This window comes from Andrena cerasifolii, chromosome 4 (assembly GCF_050908995.1).
Source record: "Andrena cerasifolii isolate SP2316 chromosome 4, iyAndCera1_principal, whole genome shotgun sequence".
Taxonomy (NCBI): domain Eukaryota; kingdom Metazoa; phylum Arthropoda; class Insecta; order Hymenoptera; family Andrenidae; genus Andrena; species Andrena cerasifolii.
The window spans coordinates 9,460,769-9,487,366 of NC_135121.1; the positions used below are offsets into that span (position 1 = coordinate 9,460,769).

General features: G+C 44.9%; 2 protein-coding genes across 8 annotated transcripts in view; one reads left to right on the forward strand and one right to left on the reverse strand.

Moving 5' to 3' along the window:
* LOC143368149 (uncharacterized) overlaps window positions 1-3,150 on the reverse strand; it is a 41,288-nt gene extending 38,138 nt beyond the window's left edge. For 3 of the 5 annotated variants that reach the window (XM_076810544.1, XM_076810543.1, XM_076810542.1), the window contains exon 1: window positions 2,438-3,149. In XM_076810544.1, coding sequence (XP_076666659.1) covers window positions 2,438-2,520 — 83 coding nt within the window. In that variant the 5' untranslated portion in view covers window positions 2,521-3,149. Of the gene's footprint in view, window positions 1-2,437 lie in introns of all 5 variants that reach the window. The other 2 variants (XM_076810541.1, XM_076810539.1) reach the window with 1 other exon arrangement.
* On the forward strand, window positions 191-24,678 carry LOC143368152 (choline/ethanolamine transporter flvcr2a). 3 transcript variants are annotated; one of them, XM_076810555.1, is made up of 9 exons: window positions 11,065-11,973; window positions 14,915-15,122; window positions 15,673-15,894; window positions 18,230-18,454; window positions 20,141-20,282; window positions 20,862-21,067; window positions 21,173-21,276; window positions 21,364-21,474; window positions 21,871-24,678. In XM_076810555.1, exons 2-9 carry the CDS (start codon window positions 15,045-15,047, stop codon window positions 22,130-22,132), a joined length of 1,350 nt encoding a protein of 449 aa, XP_076666670.1. In that variant the 5' UTR covers window positions 11,065-11,973; window positions 14,915-15,044; the 3' UTR covers window positions 22,133-24,678. The 3 variants fall into 3 exon arrangements, with proteins under 3 accessions (XP_076666668.1, XP_076666669.1, XP_076666670.1); XM_076810553.1 differs by lacking the exons at window positions 11,065-11,973; window positions 14,915-15,122 and adding an exon at window positions 191-326; XM_076810554.1 differs by lacking the exons at window positions 11,065-11,973; window positions 14,915-15,122 and adding an exon at window positions 7,558-8,038.
* The last annotated feature ends 1,920 nt before the right edge of the window (window positions 24,679-26,598 follow it).

The window sequence follows — 26,598 nt, forward strand, 5'->3', positions numbered from 1 at the left end:
CAGAGCTCTACAATGATGCAAGCAGACGAGGAAATTAAACGCTGTGCGCGCTTATCTTCCCCTGCACGAGCCAGATAATTACCCAACAATTAACAAACACCGGCGTTCCTTCGTGACCGCGAACTTACCGGAGGAAACGAGTGCAAACTGTTCCGTGGAACGTGTCGCTATTCGAACACAGTGTTCCTGCGATCGCGGGGAATTTCTGAATGATGGAGGCGAGCACGCAGCGGCAGATACTTCCCATAACAACTTTAGTCGCGTATTTACGGAACCACGTGCCGATGTTGAGCGTCCCGCGGGTGAATCCGAAGCCCGAGCATTCGGTGAGTGTTACGCATCTATGCCTCCGGTAAACTCTCGGGGAAACCTCGAATCTGAGGTCGACGGGTGATGATTTCAACGGGAGCAGAGCGTTCCTACCGCGCGCCGCTGTTCAGCGGCGTTAAAAATACTGCCGAAGGTTCCCACGATTCCTTTCGCTTCGCGTGTTGCATCGATTCCCGCCCTTGGCAGGCACCCCTGATTTTCGTCATCCACGTATCAGGGGAAATCACCGAAACATAAGTTGCCCGACGCCCCGGGGGCAAGAAGGAGAATGTCGAACGACACCGGCCAGACTGGTCGGGAACGAGAGAGAGTAAATAAAAGCAAGACCTGCATACCGCGGCTGGTTGCACGCGTACACGGGCGGAGCATATTCTTTTATAAGCACGGCCAGGCGTGTATCAGGTGTGGCGGGAAATTAAGATCGGTTCGGAATTCTTTTCTCAAACTTCACAGATGTGGAATTATATAGTATGTATAGGTGCGCTGTCAAGGGAAGCTTTCCTCGCCGAGGCGCTCGTTTAACGCTCGTTTAAAGGGAAGAGGAAGGTGTTAGCGGACTGTGAATAGCGAGCGGAGGAATTTAAAAGTAAAATTCCTGTAATTGGATTCCTTGAACGTGGCTAATTGCCGGCCGCGCACGTGTAAATACACGGGGAAACACGTGTGCGTGGACATATAGCTCGCGGGTCGTAACGGCCAAAGATTGTCGGGGACCTTTGCCCGGACTACTTTGGCCGCGGACTTGAAATCACGCGTGAACCTCGTTTCACGGCCGGGCACGAACGGAGGAATTCCAACGAGTTCGTTAAGAAACCAGGCGGACCCCTCCCTGCTGCCAGTGTATCGGTATCAGTGCCAGGAGAGATCTAAAATGACGATCTTGACGCGAGGCTCTAATCGTTCGCGGGATTATGAATCGTGAAAGTTCGCTGTGATAATCCTTGTTTACACGCGGAACGAGTTTAAAAACTCGTGATACGCGGCCTGTTATTTTTTTTAATAGGAATTTCTGTCACGTACGGGGCGTAAGGCCGCAATTGTTTGAAACAGAGAAATACAGATTTCGTCGGTGTTGTATTTTCCTCGAGATGGAAAGAGGTCCTCCAGAGGAATATTTTTTCAACAGGGATTTTATACAAATTGAGTGATCTCAGGATCGTGAAATGATTTTGGTGTCCATCCAGTTTCCCCTGCAACTGTCTCCATTTCTCTGTACCTTTACTTTCACAGAGTCTCTATGTTTTAAAAGTCAGAACGCAATGCTGTCTCGTATGTTTATTTCGATCCTCGAATCACGAGCAATCTTGTTTTCCTCTGCTTCGTTATTTTTAATCGCGTATCGGGATCGTATCTGAGTAACGCTCGAAACAATCGTTCGCCGATGATTCCCGCCAAGAAAACGGCATTGGACTATGGCATGCCCGCGAGATTATCTCGCGATAGCGAGATAAAACGTCGATAGGCGATCTGTAGTCGTCTTGGACGAATGTACCCAAGCGATTCTGCGAAGGCGATCATAGTTTATATCGGGCGAATGGGCAAGAAACTGCGCTAAAGAAGTCGGTGGAAACGCCGGCGAACCGGAGAAGAAATCGAATGGATTAATATCCCCGAGCGATTAGACGCGATTTCTAAATTTCACAGCCCGGGGAGGCCGCGCTGATACCGATACGTTCTCTAATCGGCGAGAAGAAGTCGCGACGGGAGAGCGGGAACGCGAAGTCCTCTAAGAAGCTGACGTACCGCGCGCGCGAGAGAGAGAGAGAGAGGCTTTAAAGCGCGTCGCAAACAAAACGGAGCATGTGCCGGTCCACGTCACGCGTCATTAACGCCTATCCGCGATATCGTCGAGACTCGAAAGTGAATCTTTTTTTTGTCACGCAGAGACGAGCGAAACTAGCTCGTGCGTCTGTCAGAAGAGACCCAGAGAACTTCATCCAGAAGGCAATTAAATCGATGGGCATTTATATTCAAGGCTGCACGATCGGAGAGCAGATCGACCTACTTCCTTCCACCGTACCCTCGATTTCGATCGGTCGAGTCCCTTTCCCTGGCGGGGTAATGTTAACGAGAAACGTCGTCCGGAGATTGCTTGATCGCCACTCACCCCCTGAGGACGTTGCTGAAGATAAGAAAGCAGATCCCAGAAGCGACTCCGGCGGCCACTAGACTCAGGCAAGGCGACACCATTTTTCCGCTCGCTGGCCGCTACCAAGCCGTGCTAATTGATCGCGAAATACCCCGAGCACCGCGCAGCATTTAATTACAGCTGATGGATACAACGGTCCGTTCGTTCCTGTCCGATGCTTCTCTCATCCAGTCCCATCCTTTCCGGCCCTCGCCGAGTCGAAAGGGTCGCCCGGGTCGATGGAGTGGCGCCTCGGAAGGGTGGACCCGGTGGTGAGCACGAGAGCTTCCGAGAAACTCGATCGGTTCTCGCGGAGTAAACTTAGCAGGAGGACTTCGGACACCTGCTGTCACCGGACTGGCTACTTCGATCACTGATTTCTGCCGCTTGATCGACAGGCAGCGGACGATATCCACGCGCCCCGTTTATCTGATACGCGCGATAACGACTTCTCCATTCAATTCCAGTAACGTTCACTTTGCTCGGTCAATCCCGGCCTCGAGCATCCCCAATTTGAATACCGTTGACCCTGTTGCTGGGAGCCTTCCGCTCGTTCTATGGACTTTGCTCTTTGAACCCGACGGAGGCTTTAAGTTATCGGAAAGCTGAATGGCATAGCTTGGGATTCAATGAGTCGAGAAGGTAAGCCTCGATTTCCATAAACTCTTTGAGTTTCCCCGCGGATCCTGTGCGATCTTAAATTCAACTGCCGCTGCGCAACTTTTCCTGGGAATCTTTGGTTACCTTTACTTTCTAATTGCAAACAGCAGGTGTAGAGATGTCATTTTTAAGTCGCTCGAAGTGGAGGATGTTGAAAGAAGCTCGAGTCGCTCGAGGCTTTTGAAGCGCCGCCAAATTTCGTTCGCCCTCAAAGATTATAGCACTTTTACGCAGTTTTTGCAGCCGAAGGTTCGCGGCGATTGGTCCAGGAGCACGCGGCGGCTGCACCGTTATGAAAATGGTATCTGGCGTGTTGGGGAGATGTGAACGGACCGCGCGATAAGATTGAACTGAAGCAAAGCTAAGGTCTCCGCGTGTAGACACGCGTGCACCTTCTCGACATCGTCGCGTACCAACTAACGCGTTATTGCACGTCATACCGCGACGCGTTCCTTCGTTTCGTCTAGGAATCAATTGGGCGAAACCTCGCGATGTAACGCGTGATTCGCAACAGTTCGCGAACTGCTCGCTTCGGCCCCGCCAGCCGCTATGACATACGTTGCCAAACGTATCATTCAAACGAAGCTTATGTAATGGAGAGTGCCGTGGAGCTACGTTACGATGACTGGCGAGGAGATTTCGATACGCAATCAAAGAAAGCTGGAAATATTAGTATGTAGATTAGTAATCGCTTGGATCGTTCTTAGGACAGTCTCGGGATAGTTTGAAGTCTTTAGAAACGAAGATTGCGCATGGACTTCTGTCTGCGAAGTTGCAGCGGATTATGCAATCGCAGATAACAGGTCTTAATTTGGTATTCGAGTAAAGAAATCCTGAAGAAAAAAGGAGAGAATGCGGCGAGTTCGCAATTGTGTCTCCGCTGTAGGAACTTATACAATTGATTGAATACGTGTGATGAAAATAGGATTATAGTAGGAAAACGGGATTGAAGAAGAGAGAATATGGTGGAGGAAAGGAAGTAGGTATCTCGTTTCACGGACTTGAGTATCTTGATTAGAGTGAGGTTGTGCGACTAGGCTTGAAGGAGCCTGAGAAAACGACAGACAGCGGAAAAAAATCTGCGCGAGTATTATGTCACTTTTATCCGGGGCATTACTTCTGAGAAAAATAAAGGCGACCGTGTGTCTGGCGTGAAGAAAAAAGAATATTTGCACGCTACAATTCTTTAGAATATGTTTTTGCTTTTGCATATTAAGTATGATTAAAGATCTTAGAAGAAATTCTATCGCAAGTATGTTACGTTACTGTTGCACAATGTATGTCTGAACAGTAATTAAGGCAATACATTATGTATTTTCGCGCATTGTAATTACTATTGTATAAGATGGAAGTCGATAGACAGGTTACCCAAGTTTCACCAGTGATTACGAGTTACAATGATTAGAATCGGTGATGTAATGAATACTAGAATGCCTCTCGTACTTTTTATCATTTTCAAGAGATAGTACAGAACTTTCATTCGATGCCATTCTGTGCACCTGGGAATGGCATGTACAAATTACAGCCGCGTCGGTGCGGTTGCCTACCGCTCAGGCGCGGCTAACAATAAGTAACACTACAGATGTGGTGTAAGATTGACCTGATACAGTATGGGAATTCGTTTCGCACGAACTGAGATATCAGGTTCGCGGAATTGCAATGGTTTTGTTGCGCAATGGACGGTTAAACAAGTCTGCCGGCTGTATTCAACAGAATTATAGAAGCCGGTAAAGTCAGTAACAGTGCAGTGCTTTTACGTTACGTGTGGCCCACATCACAAGTTGCAGTTCACAAACTATTCTTCATATACTGCACTTCACAATACTCAAGCACTGCTCTCAATTTAGAAACTTGTCGTTTTACAAATTTTACAATGGTGCATAATTTGGTAAGTATGTTTATAAGGTGTAAAGTGTGAGTTATGTATAAATCTTGATAAAAAATAGTCGCGATAGCAAAGAGCTATTATTAAAATAAACAAATCGCGGTTATGTGACGAAAGTACGTGAAATCCAGCTATATCCAACATTAATCCTGCCTACTAGTGGTGTTGTGATTATTTTCTTCCCCGAATCGGTAACACAGCATGCGACAGGAAAATGGTATGGTCGCTCTGAAGCCCCCGAGCTGTGTGAGAAAAATTTACATTAAGGTCTCATTAAATATTTGGCCTACCCTATACCTCGTCCGTGTTAACACTGCCAGTAACTACTTATCGTAGGCTGACCTGTCCAAACCACTTCTACTTCCCATAGACGTCAGACAAGTTCCTTTACCTCTTCGAATTAACCTCGAGGTATGATGCAACGTGCTCGTAAAATATTCCTAAACAGTCACAACAAGTCAATGTATTCTGCCTCGACTATAGAAATTCGATTTAAAGTCAGCAGCTATCGCCGAATAAAAATCAGAATGCCCAAACATATTTCTCCACACACGACAGTAAGATTACTAAGGCGCGTATATTCTCCGGAATTATTTTCTTTTTAACCAAAAAGCTAAGTCTATGAAGAAACGATCAGCCGATCGAAGTAGATTAACTCTTCGTGGTCAGACGGGGTGTATCGCAACCCATGTGTTTATTAAATTTTTGTATCTGTAATTTTTTTACAGATACAAAAATTTAAGTTAGTTTTAAAACTTAAATTAGTTTTTTAAATTGTTGTATCTGTAAATTTTCAGACCTTAATAATAAGATTTAAAAATTTGGTGAATTTTAACAAAAAGCTCGCATTTATCCACAATTATTTTTTGCAAATACAAATTTCAACGTATCAAAATTTACGAGTATTACGCATGTACAATTATCACTGAGAAGTTAAAAGATTAAAAAATACGAAGATGGTAACTGAAGAATGTGACCAATTTGTGATTATAAGAAGGTGCGATCACGGACGGTTAAGTAAATTAAATGAATTATATTCTATATTTTATATATATGTATTTTATTTTTGTTGATAAATTACATTACTGCATTAACCATGGCCGCCTTTAAAATTATTTCCAGCTTTTTTTACCGCATTACAGACTCAATCCAATAATCCGGCAGTGCCGAACAGCGGAGCATGCCGGATTATCAGAATTCCACTCTGCCATGTTCCCAAAGCCCTTAATCACAAACCCAAAACAACAAAGGTGCTCTCGAACGGAAGAACTATCGGGAACAGATACCCAATCGCAGAACTGCCTCGTCATCACAGAGAGTCGAACTTCTGACACGTACAATTTTCGCGGCAGCCTTTAATCGAGTATCCCGACAATTAAAGTGATCCAGTAACATTCCGCAATTTCGCGCTCCCTTGTTGTACGAGTTCGCGAACGTCGAGCCGCGTATAGGCGCGGTAAAATGTTTGGCGATGATGATATAACGGAGAGAGGCATGCGTTATCATGCGCCACGCAACGAAGGTTAGTGGACATTTCGCTAAGGTTGGAAGAATCAGAGGCGATCGAACAACCACAACGAAGGACAGCATTTTGCCCATGCAGGCGCGCTCTCATTATCATATCAAGCACGTTCGAACTGACCGCCGGACGTTGCTTCAATAAACACTCGCGTTTTAATAGCGTCCGGCACTTGTTTCGTCCCTGCGATGCCACTCGTTTCGACATTTACAACGTGGATTAACGACTCTTCCGCGTAGAATTCATCTGTCACGGTCAAGCTTCCCGTTGTCCCCTGAGAAGCGCAGAGTTCGAAGAGGACACGCAAATACCTGCCGAAAATGAAGCACCCGCAGCTCCCTCGTTCAACCTTCCCGAACTCGCGTGATTTTTCATTGCATGACTCGGGTGCAATTTTAAAGGTTGTAACGTAGAAAACTGTGCGGAAAGCTACTGTCGTCACCCTAAGAACTATTTAGGACAGCACAAGGGCGCGGGGGACCGGGGCTATTAATGATTTCTGAAAAAATCAGCGAATTTTGTATTCGCCGATTATTCTAAACAAATCCCAGTAATACCCTATCGAAGTTACAATTAGATACCATCGATTACATCGCCGACACGTGTTTGCGCTACGCGCAGCACTCGAAACACTTTTATCTGGCAGTCTCGACTTAATTGATTCGTGGGTGTACCGAAAGTGGAGCGGAAACAAACACGGCCAGATAACTTTGTACTTTTTCGGTGCCGAGGGACACGGAGATAACGAAGTAACTTAAGCGAGCGAGTCTCCGTGAGTCATTGTCTTCCAAACTATTCCCCCTGCTTGACAGAAAGGAATCTTTCCACTTTGAGCAGCCGTGAATTTCCATTCAGCTATTCCGAATATTCGTCTGCTTATTGACAGCGCTGCAACAGCATTTATGAAATACAGTTTGCCGTGCATGACTCAGAGCGCCGAACCACGATTAGCCACGGGACCGTCGTTCGATAAAAGTCCCTATTCGCGGAAACTCGTCATCGTGTGACGGTCTAACGTCATCAGAAGAGTTCGCCATACGCTAAGTAATCGCGAACCCTCGTATCAGTCGGTGCGCGCGTGTCCGTTTCGATCATTGGTAAACACGTTCCCCGCTGGTGAAATTAATATTCCACTTTGCCGTGGCTTCGCTGACAGCCGCGCCGGTGCAAAAGACGATCCTCTGACTTCGACGGGTTAACTCTGGTCGAAAGGATGAGAGAGGACGTCTCGGGTGACATATCAATTCGCGAGACCTACAAAACGCGCAGTTCCGCAGCCAGAAGCCGAGGTGCTCGAGCTTCGCAGCGGTCTTTCGATTAGACGTAGCTGTGAGACTACGAGCGAGGAAGTGAATCGAGAAGCTACAGTAAGCTTCGTGGAATTCCAAGGAATCCTCCATCGACCGAGGCTGTATACACGATTCAGCCACCGATCATGGCGGAGAAAGGAGATCGCCCAGAGGAATCGGGCAGCTTTCTGTTCCCTAATCGACGCGCTCATCGACCACTATCAGAGGTACGAATTCTTTCCGTTCCCACATTCCGCCGATCGATTAGATAACGCTGCGCGAAGATGGTCGCATGAACCACTTTCCTATTGTTTGTAAGTTTTATCGCCGATCGCCAGGTGATAATAAGCACTTTTATCCGCTGGCTATCAGGCGCTATTTTAAGAAACCTTTCGCTCTGCTCTGTTGCTCCGTCTGAATGTCCCTTTCGGGTTTGCGCAGAAATTGTGTTATAAAAATCGAGAGATTTAACGCGCGGCTAAGAAACACCGAAAAGCAACGCAACGCCCGAGGCAAACACGCGAAACAAAGAAGCTGCTCGAATTGCACAGTTTCGTCGAAGAGGCCGCACGGGAGATAAGAGGTATCCGACGCATCGAGCTTCTTTTGAAATCGTCAGACGCAGGATTAAGGGCTCGCCCCGCTTAATATTTATGGAGCATGTTGTGCGCGCGGTTTACGCGTGCACCCGCAGACAAACGTTGCATAACTTATGGCCGCGCGCTAGAAGCTCGACTGGCGCGTCTCGGGGAGCATCATAATTTATATCGTGTAATACACCGCGGGAGATAATGCAGATAATGCTGATCGCCACTAAATGTTTCATCAACGACGCGAGCTACCGCCGCCGCTCGGCTTGTTTGACGTTCAGCCTGGCCGTTCGCGTAATTATTTAAACAGATTCTGCCAATATTAAAGAGCCTGCGGATTCTTGTCGCGGCTCGACACCGGTTCGCGGAAGAGCGGCTTCTTCCGTGGAATAGCGATCGGGGAGTTGAAGCGGGGAGAAGCTGTTTCGGGGACAAGTTGGTTCAGTTCATTTACGATACAGCCAAGTTACGATTATAAATAGGATTGATCCGTGCCCCGTAACAAGGTCAGCATTCACGTTTGCTCCAGAGATTAGTGGTTGTTTGGATTTCAGCGTACAGTTAACGAGGTTTCTAGCACGTAGCCGGGCGCCTCGGTTATTCTTTTCTGCGCGTTATCTCACCTGTGATATAACTTCGGTTCACCGAAATCGCTGGCTCGGTAGCGGCAGGTAATCTTCCGCGCATCCTGATCGGCGTAACGGCCGCGGCGATAAGAAGAGGATTGGTTGCACAGTTTAGGTCAGAGATCTGTCACTAGACAAGGCCCCGTGGAAAATTCTCCGTGAATAGTTGCCCGTCGCTTATCTCTGCGCCTCTCGAAATATCTCGGCTGGCTATTGTGCGGGGCGCATCAAAGATCGATCGAGCCGAACTTCGATGGAGCTGAAATAAATCGCCGATGACATAACAGGAATATTATCAGAAGGGAATTTGATCTTCGTGGAATCCCCGATTGGTTAAAAATTGTATTCTCTTGCTACGGGGTTGTTGGTTAAACAGAACGTTGCCTCCCTTTTCCTAGACGAAATTAAGCTCCCGAACTCTTCCCCACCTGTGCCACGAAATTGACATTTTAAATTCTGTTTGTCCTATTAGTCGCGGTACGATAATGATTATAATGGTTCTGTATCCACTGATAGAAGACCCGGTGTATTTGTTCGCAATAAAATCGGATTTTCGGGCTTAAGCCGCGATATTCTCGGAAGATCCTGTTTGCTGCGAATAGTATCACGCTCCGAGCACGAACCGAGCAATCGGTATCGGGCGTCATTTCGCGCACGAAACGGTTGCACCTTATTTCTCACTAACAAGTCCGACCACGATAAAACAGTGACGCTAAGTCCAAGTCGGAATAGCATTTATGGCTGCGACATCTTCGCCGGCAGACTTAAGTGGCCATCGTGATCCCTAATCCGATCATTAGGGCCAGACATGCTTAAACAAAGGAACAGTCTCGGTAAAACAATGTTTACGGTTGTTTGTCTGGGCAATTAAAATTATTCCCGGCGGCTTTACTGTTTTCCCTCGCTCGGCACCGTGTCTGTGGCGAAGTGGAATTATTCCGCCTTTAATCAGACGGAGCGCCTTGCCCGGGGGAACGTTCTGAATCTTGCAAGGAGCTTCGAGCTTTCCGTCTATTTCAGGGCACTGCTTTCGTCCCTTTGTGGTGGTTAATGAAAAGGGGATTAAAATTACGCGAGTACAAATTCTGAAAACATCGCCGCTTCTTATCGTGGAAGTTAAGAACCGTGCAGAGTGCAGACGAAATCCATCATCCATCCATCAGTTATTCCAATCAGAGGATATTAAAGAAACCCGGTACCCGAAACGTGTATCCAAAATCGCCAGATTTATCTAAACAGAAGGGAAAACGAAACCCTATCGGTTCGAAGAATACGAGCCTATACCTGTAACTCCTAAAGTTCCATCAAGTCACCAACCTATGGTCACTTTAACCATTCGTTACACGCGCTGTTGTAAAAAGCACAACAGTTGTGAATTTTGTTTTCTTCCCGAAAGCGACTAATCGGCTTTGAACCGTTTTTAATCCTCTACCTTTGCCTTCTGCACTGTATGAAAAATCTCTGCCTCTTTTACTCGAGTTTTTCAATCTAGATGTATAGGCGTTGGAGAGAAAAAGTCGCACATCTCTAGTAGAGAGCAACGCGCGCGTAAAATTTCTTTGGCGAAACAGATTCCAAAGTGCAACTATTGTGAGTAAAGTGTCACCAAACCAATAGAAGTGAATAAACCAATACTTATTTATAACAGTAGTCGTTTAATCTGTTGCGTATTTTTTCTTTATTAAACACAACTGCATTCCTTTTTAGTCTTTAATATAAAATTAACTTAAAAAATTTAGAATACCAAACAAAACAAAGAAGGAATCAAATATTAAAACAAAAATGCACTATAAAATCGCGATGTAAAAACTACCCCGCGCGTATAACCATATTATAAAATGTAACGCGTGTAACGAACGGTTAAAGATCCTCAAAATCCCCCTGCACCTCCCCGAAAGAACACCCTTTTCCTCTAAACCCTCGTGATCCAATCTACCACGCAACGTCCAACACGATCTCTTTTCGTTTCGTTGAAACGAAGAAGCGCGCCATCCAAACCACCACCCCCTCGATCAGAGAGCAGCCACCCTCCAGAAACTGCAGAAACAAACCACCCCCGAGAGGTATCGCTGCCCCAAAGAGCAATACGGAGATCGCTGCAGGAGTCGCGAGGCCCAGGGACTCGGGTGATCGCGAGGAAAGCGATCGCGGCCGTTATCGCTTGGCTGGTAATCGCGGGTGGCGGGCTTCGACACATCGGAGATCTCGCGCAGAAGCAATGGAGCGGGTCGGACGGTGCGCGAGACAAGCCGCTATCAGACGAAGGACGTAGGTGGTGCGACCCGCGCCGAATCCATCGGATTTAGTTAATGTCCAGCGCTCCGTGGACTCGGATATCGCACCGTCTCCAACCAACCATGACAGAGACGCTGTCACGCAGCTGAGCCATCCGCGCAGCAATCCCTCTGCTGCTCTTCCAACGAGGCACCTCCTATCGGGACCTGTAACCCCGCGACCGATCGATATATACCAGTTCGGACAGAGCGAAGAAAGCGGCAAATCTCGCGGCACCTCGCTTCGAACTTGCCCATACGGCACCGACTTTTTCAGCGGCCGCAACACCGATGCCACGTTGACAGACGCTCGCGAGACTTCCGCCTTGAGTCTCATCGATCGGCAGATCGATCCCGCGGGTAGGGAGGCCCGATCTTCCCTTCCGACCGTCCCGGCCAAGGAGCACCGCGGATCGGAGACTCCAGTGGCGCCTGGTCGAGCAAAACGACGCTGTTTTGAACGTGTGACCGGCGTAAATCAGTCACGCGATCCACGTGGAGTCGGCTGCGACCGTTTCTGTCGCGCTCCCTCCAGGAAAACGAGGAGGAACGCTGAATTCGTGGAAAAGTTTTTCGCTGACGAGAACGCGTTGCTGTATATGACGTACCGCGGGAAGTGGATCGGGGGATCGAAAAAATCGGTGGATAGAGATCGGCGCGGTCTACTTGCGAGGTAAGTCTTGTTGTTATTGGTCGCATTGGGTATCCCGCTTTTCAGCGGCGGTTTGGGAAAGTTTTTATTTTCATGGGTGGATACTTTAAAGTGTTTTGTACCGATGGAATTAATTAGGGGTGGCTGGATAATGATATAAATTTCAGCAGGAATGTTATCGAAATCATTGTTGAGTTTAAAGGAGCGAACGTTTGGTAAAATTATTTTCAGCCACGAGGAAAGATCGAGGCACGGTTCGGAGCATTTGTTTTTTCCGTCCACTTTGTATCAAATCCTTTCGCTGCTAGGTATTGTTCGCGTCCTTCGTACAGCAACCAATTAGTGGCGCGGGAAACACCTTCAAAAGCCCGTCACGGTAATTTGAACTAGCAACTCCGCTGGTAATAGAAAGGCAATCGCAGAAAGTTCGTTCCGGCGAAGCTTTATTAAATCTCCTTTACCATCCCACTGGATGATTCGTTTCGAAAATGCCTGTGTCTTAGCTTCGTTATAACGAGGTTGTCGCACGCTTCCACGATAATTAATTCTACTTTAAAATCCATTTGTGTGAACCGTGATTCGCGGAGCCTGTAGCCGGAAAGACGACGCAGTTTTGCTCGACAATTTCTGTTAAGGGAACGCGATTCATCGAGCCCTGAAAGTTTCTCCATTCAGCAGAGCTTCAGACGTACATTTGCTCGAGCGGTGTTACTTTTTAACGGGAACCCGTGGATTCGACGTACCGAGAAAGCAAATGCTCCTCGGGGAGCTGCGAAGAGAATCCTGACGTTGATGAAAGCTGATACCAATGAATAATTATCACAGAGACTTCGGTAATTCATTCCACTGGAGCTTCCCACAAGTAGCGACGTCCCCTCCTGATCTCCATTCCAAATTGGGCTAGAAATTTCACAGCAGTCTTCTATACTCGTGTCGGACACATAAACGATTCCTCCAACCCCATGATCCTTGACCTTAAAGCCTCGAATTCCCGGCGAAGCTCGCGTTGAATTCGCGATCTAAGGTCCATCGATTTTCTATAAATTCAGCACGTCTTTGGAAGCTCGACCTTTGAAAAATCCTTCGGTCGAGGGACGCGAGTGCCTTTCACGCGTGGCCCAGGAACGCTGCACGTCTCCGAAGCGATGAAAGGGGTTCCAAGGGGATCTCCAAAGGAGACGATTTTTCTCTCGCAACAATCGTGACAATTTCATTAGCAGTCGATAAGTGTCTGCTCCACGTTTAACACCTACGCCATATGCAATCAGGCCCGTCGTTATCGCGCGACGTGGCTGCATTTTTATCAATATTATCGTCACGGTTCGATATTTTTATTCCTCTGCTCGGAGACGTTGCACCATGAGATGAATTCGCAGAGGAATTTCGTGGTAGGGAATTTGCAAGGCGGTTTAAACCGCCAACATTTGGGGTAGCCTGGTTGTGGAATTAATATTCAGTGAACTGGGTGATGATGTGTTGCTGTTTTTTTAGATTAAATTGAGGGGTCATTCCACTGTGAAGTCGTGAAAGATTGTCACTTTTTAGGATTTATTTTTTCGGAAACGGTACGTCCAACGTAAATAATCTTTGTTCTGTTTATTAATACACTTATTGCTAGTATAAAAAAAAATTATTTTACATTTTTAACAGTTTTTTTTTTAAATTATATATCGCACTCAAGTAAGCGGCTTGAAAAAGCGATGTAATGCTGGTGCGGGTGATCCCGGGAGAACGATGCGTCGCAAAGAAAAAATTCAAAGCGTGGTGTAATTATTAGTATACGTATCGTTGGAAGCAGAATTACTTTGACTGATAAAAAATTAACAAAATGGCGGAGGTTTGAAGTTTAAGTGTTGAAAATAATGGTGCACTTGTCAATCATTTTGCCTTGTAAAAATTATGAAATTGTTAATCGTAAAAGCTTTCCGAGGTCCCTGTGATACCCACTGGTGTGCTGAATAACGTGTGAAAATTTCAGAATGATTCCTCCTGATTACAACGCAATTTTTGTTGACTGCCCAAATTCACTCCAAGTGGGTGAAATTAGCCCGTGAAAATTCGGCTGTTTTTCGATTTTCTGTTATAACTCGCGAACTGTAAGAAATAGAAAAAAAGTTTCAAGACAAAAGTTACTTCTTTTAATTAGATCTATCATTTGGTAAAATAATTATTTTACAGTTCACGAGTTATAACAGAAAATCTGAAAATAACCGGATTTTCAGGGGTCAATTACATCTCCTGAGAGTGAATTTGGGCAGCAAACACAAATTCCGTTGTAATCAGGAGGAAATCCCCTACGTATTCACAGAGTTTCAGAATTTTTTGAATTTCCGAGTTCGGGATGTTCCCTTGTAAGTTAAAGCGATCCCTGTGAATTCACATAAGTTTCATAATCCTCCTTCAAATCTCTGTGCAAACTGCTTAGTAAGATTGATCGATAAGGCTCTCTTTATCTGCATTCAAAATTGGTTTGGTTAAGTCTCACGTCGCATCGACAACTTCGTCACAGTCGGAAGTACGGAGGCATACGTGAATTAGCTATGAGCGATGGAGGACAATGCCCCGAGGGCATCTCCAAAACGCGTACGTGTGACTTGTCGGCAGATTTCCTAACGCTATCAGATCTACCTCTGCGATAGTACGCCAGCTCAAAATCTGCCACCCACTTTTTCGTTAACAATTCAGAAGTCAATATAAGAATATACAAAAAAAAAAAGAAAACACTGTAGTTTGGAGAATGCTCGAGAGTTGTCTTGGATATATTTCCCCACTTGGCACACCCGAATTCATTGTCCCAGTCCCTAAAGAACACGGCTCGAAGAGGCAAGTCTGCGCGCCACTAATTGGTACTCAGAGCCGCGCGAAATCATTAAGATTTCTGTAGCTCTGCTTAATGGAGGGAAATCTCAAGGACGTGGGCTTCTCCAGCCGCTGTCTAACCGCGTCGAAAATTCCTTTTCAGACACCAAGTCGAGGAAGCTTCGAAATTCTGAAGGGGAGGACAAGCGGGGCTAGAAGTCGAAGCATCCCAAAGTGTCGCGAAATTGGCCCCGGCTAATCTGCCCGACGTTAGCCGCTCTCTCGAGCGGATTATGGAACCGGACTCAAAAATGGCGAAAACAACCGCGGACTACGTTAAGGCCGTGGAAAGCGGCGTGCAGCCGACTCAGGTGACTAAGGGAACACTCTTTCCGGACGAAAGGCTGCTAGGAAGCTTCTGTTGACCCTGTCGATTCGAAACCGAACTCTTACAACTAAGTCGTACCGCCTGGCGATTCCAGTGTCGAATGCATTTAAATGTTTCCCCTCCCACGAAACGTTAATAAAGTCGTTTAAAATAAAAACAGTCTCATCGTTTCGCGTTCGGAACCTGAGTCATCGGTATCGTGAGTCGAAACGGAGCTTCGAAACGGCACGGATCGAGAGTTTGTTTGAAGAAACAGCTGTTACAGGGCAATGGAAGTAATTGCTATCGGGTGTCGATGTTGCATTTTAGCGATCAAAGCGAACGAGATAAGTTTTTCTTTGGTATCTCGAGCGAGACGAGCTTCCTTTTCCAGTTCGAAAAAAACACTTTGCAATGAATCAGTGCTTCGCGAGGAACTCAGGCTCGGAAGAACTTAGATTCGAGGGAACTCGGGATCCAGAACACACTTGTGCTCCGAGAGAGCTGAGAAATGCGATTCGCGTAACAGGTGTGCCTTGCCTCCTCGATTTCAGGTAACCGAGACAAAGGTTTACAAGAAGCGATGGCTGATGCTGGTGATCTTCGTACTGTACAGCGCCAGCAACGCGATGCAATGGATCCAGTACAGCATCATCGCGAACATCGTGATGAAGTATTACAACGTCAGCAGCTTTTCGGTGGACATGACGAGCATGATATACATGATAACCTACATTCCGTTCATATTCCCAGCCAGTTATCTTCTCGACAGATATGTAAGTACAACAATCACAGCGATCCCTTTACCCCACTGATTAGCGGATCTCTCCAAACAGCAGCGTCCCACCAGACGCTGTCGCAGAATGTTCCATAAAATGCTCGTTCTTCGCGCGCTAATGATTAATCGGAATACAGCGGCGAGCACCTCGAACTAATTAAGGGGTTACGCCACCCCGAGGCGCTCGAAACAGCACTAAACTAGACGAATTTTTTTTACCGATACTATGAGCTTGAAAATTATTTATTTTCTTCTTGTGGGTAGAGCATGCATTAGTGCATATATTGTATAAATACTGTACAAAAATATTAAAAATTGACCGAGTTATTTGTTCTCCCGCGAAGCTCGTCCGCCGTTACACGCGTGACTAACCTAACAAACTTATAACGAACATGTTCGTCTGAAATCAAAAACCCGATGATTTTCGTGTTCCTTAATAAAATACCTACGATGTAGCATAGGGATTTGAGGAAAAAAAATTTATTGCACAAATGAGAGCAAAGTGAAAAAAATTATACGTTTTTCACATGAAAAAATTAATTTAAACCAGTAATTATATACGAATGGGGTGTAGGATGGAAAAACTGATATGCTACATCGTAGATAATGCCATTAAGAATATGCGTGCGAAGTTTGAACTAAATCGGACAAATAGTTTTGGAGATATTTGATAGATCATCTTTGAAAATGTAGTTTCGAGAAAAACGCAAAAGGAGAAAAGTAGAATGGTCGCTACCTGCTGCGGAATATCGACATCCGCGCCTCGTTGAAAGCCAATAACTCGGCTATTTTGGGGAATTTTTTGCGTCTACAATGACTTAAATTATTCTTAAAACTTCACGTAATAAGAAAATGCAAAGAAAAAAAACTCGTGTTCTCAAAACTTTCAGGGTGGCGTAACCCCTTAATCAAACTCCATTCCGCGCGTAATCTAATCTATTTTCGCATCGAGACCAGACAGACGTGTCACGTGGAATGCGTGCAAGAAAAGTGTGCATCTTTCGTCGCGTTAGAAGGCCATTGATAACGGTGGAAGAAGAAGAAAAAGAGTAATTAAAACGTATGAGTCGGCAAACAGATTGAGTTCGACGTTGTTGACTTCTCCTTTGATCCAGCCTCTTGAACTGGACAATCGAGCGCAACTTCGAAAACACTGTCTGGACTTTATCGCGCTCCTCGTGCCGTTGGCGACGCGCACGCAGGTTCTAATTACTCGATAATTAATTCGATCTACTGTCGCTAAAGGTCCGAGGAAAGTTTCGAAACGCTCGATTGTAGCTGCGGCCAAGTTAGGGAGGATTAATGGATCGGGACGCTGCAAGTTTATCAGCTGGAGGAGATATTTTATAAGTTAAGGGGAAACGATGTCCCGCGAACAATAAACTTTACTGCAATTCCTTACTCTTACAGTTTAATAGTTTCTAATAGCACGGGATAACCCGGGAAGACGAAGGTGTTTCAGATTCTCTGTTTCCACTGTTTAAGGGGACATTCTCATTAATTCTGAACAACGAATAAATAAAGGCCTTAAATTTGTTTGCTGCAAGTTGTTTAGTATTTACAAAATTCCTCAGGATCACCTACCTACTACATCTACTTTTTAACGATTGGATAAGAATGTCCCCTTAAGGGGAGGTTCCGGTCTAAAAGTTGATTTTTTTTATTTCATTTTTCGAATGTTCAACCTTTTAGGAATGCGTGTTTAAAAGGATTTGTTCGGCACTCGCGTAAAATTTTAAACGCGTTTTTCTCGAAAGAGTGTTCTCGAAACGGTGGGACCTGTATCTCCAAAAGTTATTATCCGATTCGACTGAAACTTTTTTTATTTCGAAGAATATACTTCTGGCTAGGGAGGAGACCAGAACAAATACAAAAATTACATTTTTTTTAGAAAATAACGACACTTGAAGTTTGAAATCACTTTTTTCCTATATTTTTCATTCTTTCAACGCCTTTGAAAATTATAAATTTTTATTTTTTTTTATTTTTTCTGGTTTTCCCACTAGCCAGAAGTATATTCTTCAAAATAAAAAAAGTTTCTCCCCTTAAGAGAAATTTGAATTTCTCCAAGGACTTGAGACTTCTCGAGCCTCCAGTGGTCACTTTGGTCACAAAGTTAGCTTCGCATATGATATCATTTATATAACTTCTTAGTTTTATTGGATAAGTAGTTTTCTTGAGTAAGCACAAGAGGGGCGGTTCGCTCGAAGACTTCCACAGTTAATGGATCCATCAGTAGAAGTAGTAGTAGTGAGGGAAAAAAGTCAGACAGACCACTGGAGGGTGAAATGAGAATGTTAGACCTGAAGATTGATAGGGGGATGTTTTTTCAGGGCCTCAGGTTCGCTGCCCTGGCAGGAGCGATTGGTACCACCCTTGGGTCCTGGATCAAAGTGTTGAGCGTCAGCCCGGACCTGTTCTGGGTGACTTTTATTGGTCAAACGTTGGTCGCTGTCAGCCAAAGCTTTGTCCTATCGGTACCAGCCCGTTTGGCTGCTGTTTGGTTCGGTCCAGATCAGGTCAGCAGCGCGTGCAGTATCGGGGTTTTTGGAAATCAGGTCAGTAGCTGCTTCCTCCGAGGCTCTTCAATGATTTTCCAGTGGCACGCCCGCGCGTCCACCCTTTTCCCTTGCATGCTACGGCTTCACGTATCGCGAGATGATAGAGCTCCTGGACAATTCTAACGTCCTGCAGACATTGTGCGCAATGAGGGATGGAAATGCCGCCTCGCATTTCGTTCTAGTATTCAGAATGAATAAGAAAAACTATAAATATACTTTGTATGAATTTTCGAGCCTTAACAACCCTTTTCCCATTCGACGTACACCTCCTAACAATGGCTTGCGGCTCAAGAAATGTCACAGGAGCTCGAAAAAATAGTTGAGAAGCAAAAAATATTTTCGTTCAATGGGAATTTTGTAGCTACGCATCGAGCTAATGGAATTACAGTAGCTATTACATTGAATAAGAAGCAGAACTCTATTCCATCAAGGGATGTATTCCAAACAGATGCCCACCATCCAGTTAATGAATAAATGAATCCCGCTATCCCCATTGTTAAAGCGTTGACAAGTGGCAACGGTTTGTAAATGAAGCTCGAGTGCGTACTACCTGCTGGGTGGAAGGGTAAAAATCTAATTCGTGGGACAGGGTCGGTGGCGAGTTAAGCTGTTACGTGATTAGCTGGGAAACCAAGCCGAACCGTGCACCCACGTTTAATTTCGTAACAGCGACACTGGGGGGCCCGGGCCCCCAGCCATCGAATTAAACCGTCGTGTTTCAGAGAGCGTGCCGATCTAAGCGCACCCCCGTCGCCCCATACCGTTTGCCCGAGGTGCAAATTCCACTCGATTAGTTTCTTTTCCGCTTCCTCCTTCAAAATACCCTACGCTCCAACAGCATTGTTTGCGCAAAGTTGCTGCATTACCGCGGGCACGGTAGTAAAACGAGAAACTCCCCCTTTGGATCGCGTCGACTTTAAAGTCAGACACCACATGCCCCATGAATCATGCTGGAATTAGCGACTGTCTGAATTCCCGACGTGAAAATTGATGGCAAACTATTTTCTTAACGATAAAAAGTGAAAGGGACCTCGTTGGAAATCGCGAGACTGGTTTATCCTCGTTTCCAAGCTGAGGCTTAAATATTACAAAATGTCCCTTGCGCGACCTCGTTTCGGATTGTTTAACTATTCAACTCGTGGAAAAGAATATCTGCACTGACAGATAAATTCCTATCGTACGCTGTTATTTAAAGCTACTCGGGAAGTGAGCGAGAGTGGCTCGCGAGTAGTTGAATTAGAATGGCCATTGTTCGATTATTTTCTACGGTGCTTGAGGCACGAAATGGGCCTGAACGATTCTTGACCTTGTTCGTAAGCGGTGTTTTCGACGTGTCGTGCAACTTTGCCCGCGGTTCTGTCGAGCTTTCGAGAGCGGAACTCTCGTGATGAGCTGAAAAGAATAATGATCTCTCGCTTCCTTGGAATAACAATAATGGACGTCGCGCGTTTCACCGTCCGCCAGTGGCAATCCCGCCACGAGTTCACTGTATTTCGTACAACGCTCGTGGACAAAAATATCGGCGATTCCTTTCTTATCGAAATTTTTCAAGTTGCCCCTCGTCTCTTGGGGTAACGCCAAGTTCGAATGAAAAAGAATGTGTTTCGCTCGTTTACCCACCGTTATCTTCTTTCATCCTCATTTTTTTTTTTAATAGGAACGCATTATTGCTATTGTTTACAGCTGGGCATAGCTATCGGTTTCCTTTTTCCACCGATGCTGGTGCCAAACAGCGATGATCCCAGCGTTATCGGACGAGGCATGCAAGTCATGTTTTACATCGTGGCGGCTTTCACTACGATCATTCTGGGTCTCATTATTCTGTGTACGTATCGCGATAGTAAATTGTACGTGAAGGGGAAAAATTAGGGAATGTCACAAAACAGCTTTATTGAGAAACTTAAGTTTTAATACTTTCGTCTACACACCTATCCGTAAAGAATTTAATTTTCTTATATAATTTTATAAACACCTATCAATGAATTTAATTTTCTTACATAATTTTCTTCTTAAATAATTCCTTGTTTCACCTGGACTACAGGAGCTTAGGACGAGGAGATTCCGTAGGTATTTCGTTCCGGTGTAAAGTGGACATTTCCTGTTTTTAATCAGTATATCAAATCTGTAACCTTACGGGGGTATTTAAGCTTTATAACCCTTTGTGATTCGACAGTTCTGTCCGAGTTGCCATCGACGAAATATGCTACAGATCACAAAGTAACGAAAAATGGACATTCCCTGTTTTTCCCCCTTACCCTTCACATTAATATCGAGCCAATTAACGAGTTAGTCGTCGATCTCTGTCACTAGCTGCAATCGCAGTTTTCTTTTTAAGCCAAAGTGCGACAGATCAGGAAGATACATTCTTCTAGATCGTTGATTTCAGTGAGCTGTCTTTTTACAGTTTTCAAGTCTGAGCCACCGCTGCCTCCAAGCCCAGCCCAGGCTGTGCAAAGGGACGCAGATGGGACGGAGAGTTTCTTCCAGTCTGTTAAGAAGTTAGTGACCAATGCTGGCTACTTGTTGCTGTTGCTGAGTTACGGTATCAACGTTGGCATCTTCTACGCTATCAGCACGCTTTTGAACCAAATCGTACTTCAATATTTCCCAGTGAGTGCTGCCTTCGGTGCACGAATACAATGTCTCTGTACTCCGATACGTAGCTGCCTCTTTCATTGGGCATTACTATTGCTAACGCTCGCGACCATTTCGCAGCACCACGAGAAGGACGCTGGAAGGATCGGTTTGACCATCGTTTGCGCTGGGATGCTGGGCTCCGTGGTTTGTGGCATCGTGCTCGACAAGACCCACAGATTCAAGTGAGCGAACGTCTCTGCTAGACGAATGTTCTTCTCAAGACAAATCGTCGAATTCTGATCTATATATTCTTTGCGACGCGTTCACAGGGAGACGACGCTCGGAGTGTATCTTCTTTCCTTCCTTGGTATGATCATCTTCACGTTCACCCTGAATCCCAATTATATATACACCATCTACCTGACTGCTGGCTTATTGGGGTAAGTACTTCATTCAGAATTATTCTAAGCTACCAGCGGCCGTAGCCGCGATGGAAAACACCGGTTCTCGTTAGATCACCGAAGTTAAGCATCGCGGGCGGTGTACCGGGGAAAGATGGGTGACCACCTTTCTCCCGGTGCGCTGCTGCTGCTGGGATCCGAAGGAGAGAGGAGGGGAAGAAAATGGGACTATAGTTCGTTCGGCAATATAAGCAAAAATAAGCTTGAAACGCCATCCTGCTTAAAACGCAGGAAAACAATAAAACATAACGTAACACTGTTCTGAGCTACGGAGGAAGGGATTCCCGTTGGAAGCTAGCAGGAACAGCTGACTACACGTTATCAAACCACTTCAGTCTGCTGAATTGTCAATTCTCCACGCACAATTGTCCCCAGATTCTTCATGACGGGCTACCTGCCAGTGGGTTTCGAGTTCGCCGCGGAGCTGACGTACCCAGAACCAGAGGGAACGTCCGCTGGTCTGCTGAACGCTGTCTGCCAGGTGTTCGGTATCGCCTTCACGATGCTCTACGGTTACTTCTTCCACCTGTGGGGCGACTTCTGGTCGAACATCGCCCTCTGCGCCACACTCGCCTTCGGCGCCTTCCTCACCACCATCATTCCGAACGATCTGCGAAGGCAGAACGCCAAGTTCTAAGCGGCCGGGATCTTCTTCTCCCTTGTTTGAAGGATCAAGACGAAGGGTGTTGCAAGTGGACTCGCCGATTCCCCAGGCCTCCAAGGAGCGGGATCTTGCAGGGGGATTGTGGATGGTCAGCGAGACGCGCGAGCGTAGGAATCGCTGAGCTTCAAGAATTTCCTCGCGGTAATCACGCGGTCCGAGGATTTCGAATGTAAGTCACGTTCAAGGTAGCTTGTTTCACGTGAGCGTCATCAGTATTACCGTATACTCTGGCTATAATGAAGCTACTCAAGGGAACGTTAGCGCGTAGAGGCGAACTAACGCCTCGGACAATTGGAATCGCGATGAAAGGGCCTTGCCATATATACCAAGCTACGCGATGAAGGTGTGTAGGATAGTCTTTCATGGAGGGAGGAACAGAAACGGTGATATTGACGATATTTAATGCTCGTAGCGAGCAAGTTGTTTCAAAGAAGCTCGGGACGCTGTGGGTCACGGTCTATTCTCGTTACGAAAGCGTTTCTGATTGGAGGTTTAGAGTAGATCTCTCGCATGAAAGCTTCGGTAAACTGAATTAATTTACTGTCGGTTTTGTGAGCTGGAGAGTTTGTTTGGAGGATAGAAGTCTAGCTGTCAGGAAACGTTCGCGCTTCCCCGTTTTGGTTTGCTCGTGTAATTAAAAAAAAAAAAAACGAGAGCTGAGATTGTTAATATTATTGAAATTAAAGGTAATTGAACCGAGGGTAAAATGAAATAGAAAAATTCTAGCACTCTTCGCTGCCTGGTCGCGTTTGTAGAGGGGCAGGCATACTTAACGGACCACAATTTTCTCGATCAATTTTCAATAATTCGATAACCCAGGAACGCTTGAAATATTGGGTTACCACAGGAATTTCATTTGCCAGCTTACCGTAGAGGAAAAGCGATAATCGTGTTAAACGTGCACGGCGACCAATTTAGGAAAGTTTGTTCGGCGAAGTGAGAATTCGCAGAGTTTGCTTTTTAATCGCGGAACAACGTTATCGTGATTCGGCTACCGACTAATTCAATTTCACAACAACTTCCTGTACTGCAGATAGCCTTTTTCTTTAGCGAAGAACGATGGCGTCGATAAGACCGACAATATTTGTATGTTCGCGTATGTGTCGAGTATTGCTCGTGATTGTTATTAATTATTATCTACGACGTGTCCTGGACATGTGGGGCCATGCACAGAAACGAGTCTGTCTTTCGAGAGAGTTCTATCAACGAAATATTTTGAATCTGTAACGGGGGAACAAGAGTGCAGGGCCGATAACGTTTTAAATGTTTCAATGAAGAGGAAGATTAATTGGACTTGTGCTCTTGGTTTCTGGCACAAGAATCGAGCTTTTGTAATTATTTCCTTCCCTCGGAGATTCCAAAGGGAACTGTTAAGAGCGTTAGTCAATTAATCGAAAGCTCCCATAGTCTATGATGTTGAAAAGTTTAAATGTTTATAGAGGCGTGTATAGATATGTGTATATTTTCAGAGAATCGAACGATATATATATATATATATTTCTGTATACCACGTTACAGTGTATTCTTCGCGAACGATAGTTGGACAATAGAAAGAAGTACAATTTCGAACAGCTGAGGCGTACGGTGAACGATAGCTATATTTTTATGTAACGTAAAGGCGGTATCACGTTGTCTGTTGGTGAGCGTTGAATTTTTATTGTATAATAATCTGCGTGACAAGAAACGTTTCGTCATCGACCATCAAAGATTCCTTCTTCTGACAAAGCAGCTTTGATAGGAAGATTCGACAAATAGTTCGGCAACAGTCCTTTTCGGAAGTGAAATATTTTAACAGAGCAAGTAATTTATAGATATATCTTCGCCTTGAGTGGAAAATGGAGACAAACACGGACAGTAGAGTACAAATGGAGTCCTTAAGAATCGCAGATTGTATCGCAATATAATTTCCTTAATTTTGCTGTATCAGCAATTTGTTAATCGAGGTTGTTTGTGTCCACGTGTTTCGTTAAATATCGCATGATTTTCAAGAGTATGTGCTAAGAAGGGTGACTCTCACACATTCCAACACGATTTTCGCTTTATTCTCTCCTCCTCCGTTTAAACTAGACTTTTTTACTTGGCTAATGTTGATACAGGCGGTTTTTTTAAATTATTTGTAAAAGGAAGGAAGAATGAAGCGAAGATCGAACGATCTTATCAACTCCAAATCCATTGGTCTTCCGCTTTTTACTTATACACTTTTCAAACGGAATATTTATCCTATCGGTTGTTACTCGTTTTTGTAAATAAATCGTTGGAATGCAACGTATGTTCCGTTTCCTTTCGAAAATATAATGCAAGGCCTATGCGAAACTGTATTTAACGCGTGGCACAAACAGAAAATAAAAGTATCTGTGATTGTTGACAATATCTGCAATTTAATTCACGTCTCAGTGTGTAAAACTATAAGAAACTTCGAAGATATAAAAGAAATTACGAATGTCTATATTATTGTTAACATCTAGCAAGCATTGTTAAAAATGAATGGAAAAATAAATTGATAAATATTTACGATAAAACGATTCTCCAATAGAAACGAGACGCAATAATGTAATACGCTTGAATTAAGAACTAAGAATTAAGTTTCCTTTTAAATACATTGGGGGTGTTCAGCGGACTAGACCGTTCAGTGATTTCACTAGATTTTTCTTGCATCAACCAATGCATGTGTAACTTCAGAGTAAAATCTAGTGAAATCACTAAACAGTTGAGTCCGTTGAACGTACCTATCGCTATGTAATGAATTTCCAATTTTGTGTGCCACTCTTCAGTCTTTTTTTTTTTAAAAATGCAAAGACAACTAACTAAAGGGTGGTCTAGTCGCCATGTTGTCAATCGGAAGGGAAGTCCTCATCATTATGGGTTGGTGTCTAAACTACAGATGGCCTCTATAAGTAACTTATTAACTCTGAGAGTTTTATTGACAATTCTAGAACTTGAATCAACTGGCAACTCAGGCATCGACAGCCCTCCGAACTCTGGGACCATAAATGACTCAGGTACGCATATCCATGTTTCTCAAGTTTGGCTACATAGATGGAGAAATTTGGTCAGATTTGTACACTGCATCTGGAAGTTCTTAGCGTTCTTCAGGCTAATACCTGCTTTTCTATTGTTCCTGGTGTTGCTCCTGCTGTCTTCTTATCTAGCTCTGGTTGATATGTGCTGTCTGTTTGGGTGTCTTTTTTCATGTGTTCTTGTTGAAGAGCTGTTACCTTCAATGCCAGTGCGTTCATTTTAAATCGTTGATGTGTCAATTCCTCCAGAGTTTTATTGAGCAACAGCTCTTGTCTTTCACAGGATTCCTGAATTGATTTGGGAATGGCTTGATCCGTGGGTTGTTTTAGCGGTGGTCCAGCACGTGGCGATTGGTGTTCTTTTTCTTGTTGTCTGGACGCCGTTCTTTTTTTAGGTGAAGTTCTTTCGTGAAGTTCTTCATCGCTGGATTCTGTTTGTTCTGTGTAATGAATGTGAACAAATTCTTCGTCTGACATCGTGATTTTGGTCCCGCTTTTCAATTTGTTTCAAAGCAGGGATCCCTGGAATACTTTCCTGCTGGATTCTGTATTACCGAGGTAGGTCCACAAAAGAAATACTCCAGATAACGATATAAAATGTCTTTATTTCGATAACACTTATACAGTCTCATTTGTTTCGACAAAAGAAGAATAACGGAAATACGTAGGACATAGGGAATCCCATATCTCGAATCTAAAACTACCATTTTCTTGAGCCTGTATAACGCGCGACACCAGCGCGGTGTCGCTGTTCTTCTCGCTGATTGGTTCGCGGGCCTTCAGTCCCCCAGAGCGATCATGTGGCGCCCAGCCTAGCGACGTGCATAGTCACCCCCGAGTCAGGTTTGCCATCTAGATATATGAGGTTGGCCATAACGTAAAAAAGATACGAACTAGCAACAACGATTTATAAGAGTACGCCACGTGTAGAGTCGAAGCAACTAATCTGTATAGGATAAAATATATGATTTCTATTATTCTTTACCTCCAAAACAATGAGTGATTTCGAATTCTGAAAATTTTCGCCAGATTTTGGCCCAGGTATCAGGAGAACATGAAGCGAAGAGAGGTATTCTGAATTTCAGCTTCGAAGGCATCCTCGATTCTCTCTCCGAAAACGTTACTTAGTGCCACCTCTTTCGACATCATGTTCTCCTGTTACAAAGCCCAATTTTGTGCATTCTGAAAAATTTGCCAGATTTTGGCCCAGGTATCAGGAGAACATGAAGTGGAAAGAGGTATACTAAAGGGTATAGCCGGTTAAGATGGTCAAATGTGCCCTTGAACCGAATTCGACTCACGATGAATCATTCGAAAGCTTATTAAAAAAGAAACATTTGTGGCAATTTTCAACCTCGTATCTCCACCCGGAGGGTAGTACAGGGCAAAAATAGGAAATCAAGTTTTTGTCGAATTTCTCCT

What these genes read in the sequence shown, in the direction of transcription:
- LOC143368152 (XM_076810553.1), top strand. Translation starts at nt 210, where the DNA reads ATGATGGAGGCGAGCACGCAGCGGCAGATACTTCCCATAACAACTTTA. An exon ending in ATCCGAAGCCCGAGCATTCG is followed by an intron (nt 327 to 15,672) that starts GTGAGTGTTACG and finishes CCTCGATTTCAG; the next exon opens with GTAACCGAGACAAAGGTTTA. An exon ending in GACAAGACCCACAGATTCAA is followed by an intron (nt 21,277 to 21,363) that starts GTGAGCGAACGT and finishes ACGCGTTCACAG; the next exon opens with GGAGACGACGCTCGGAGTGT.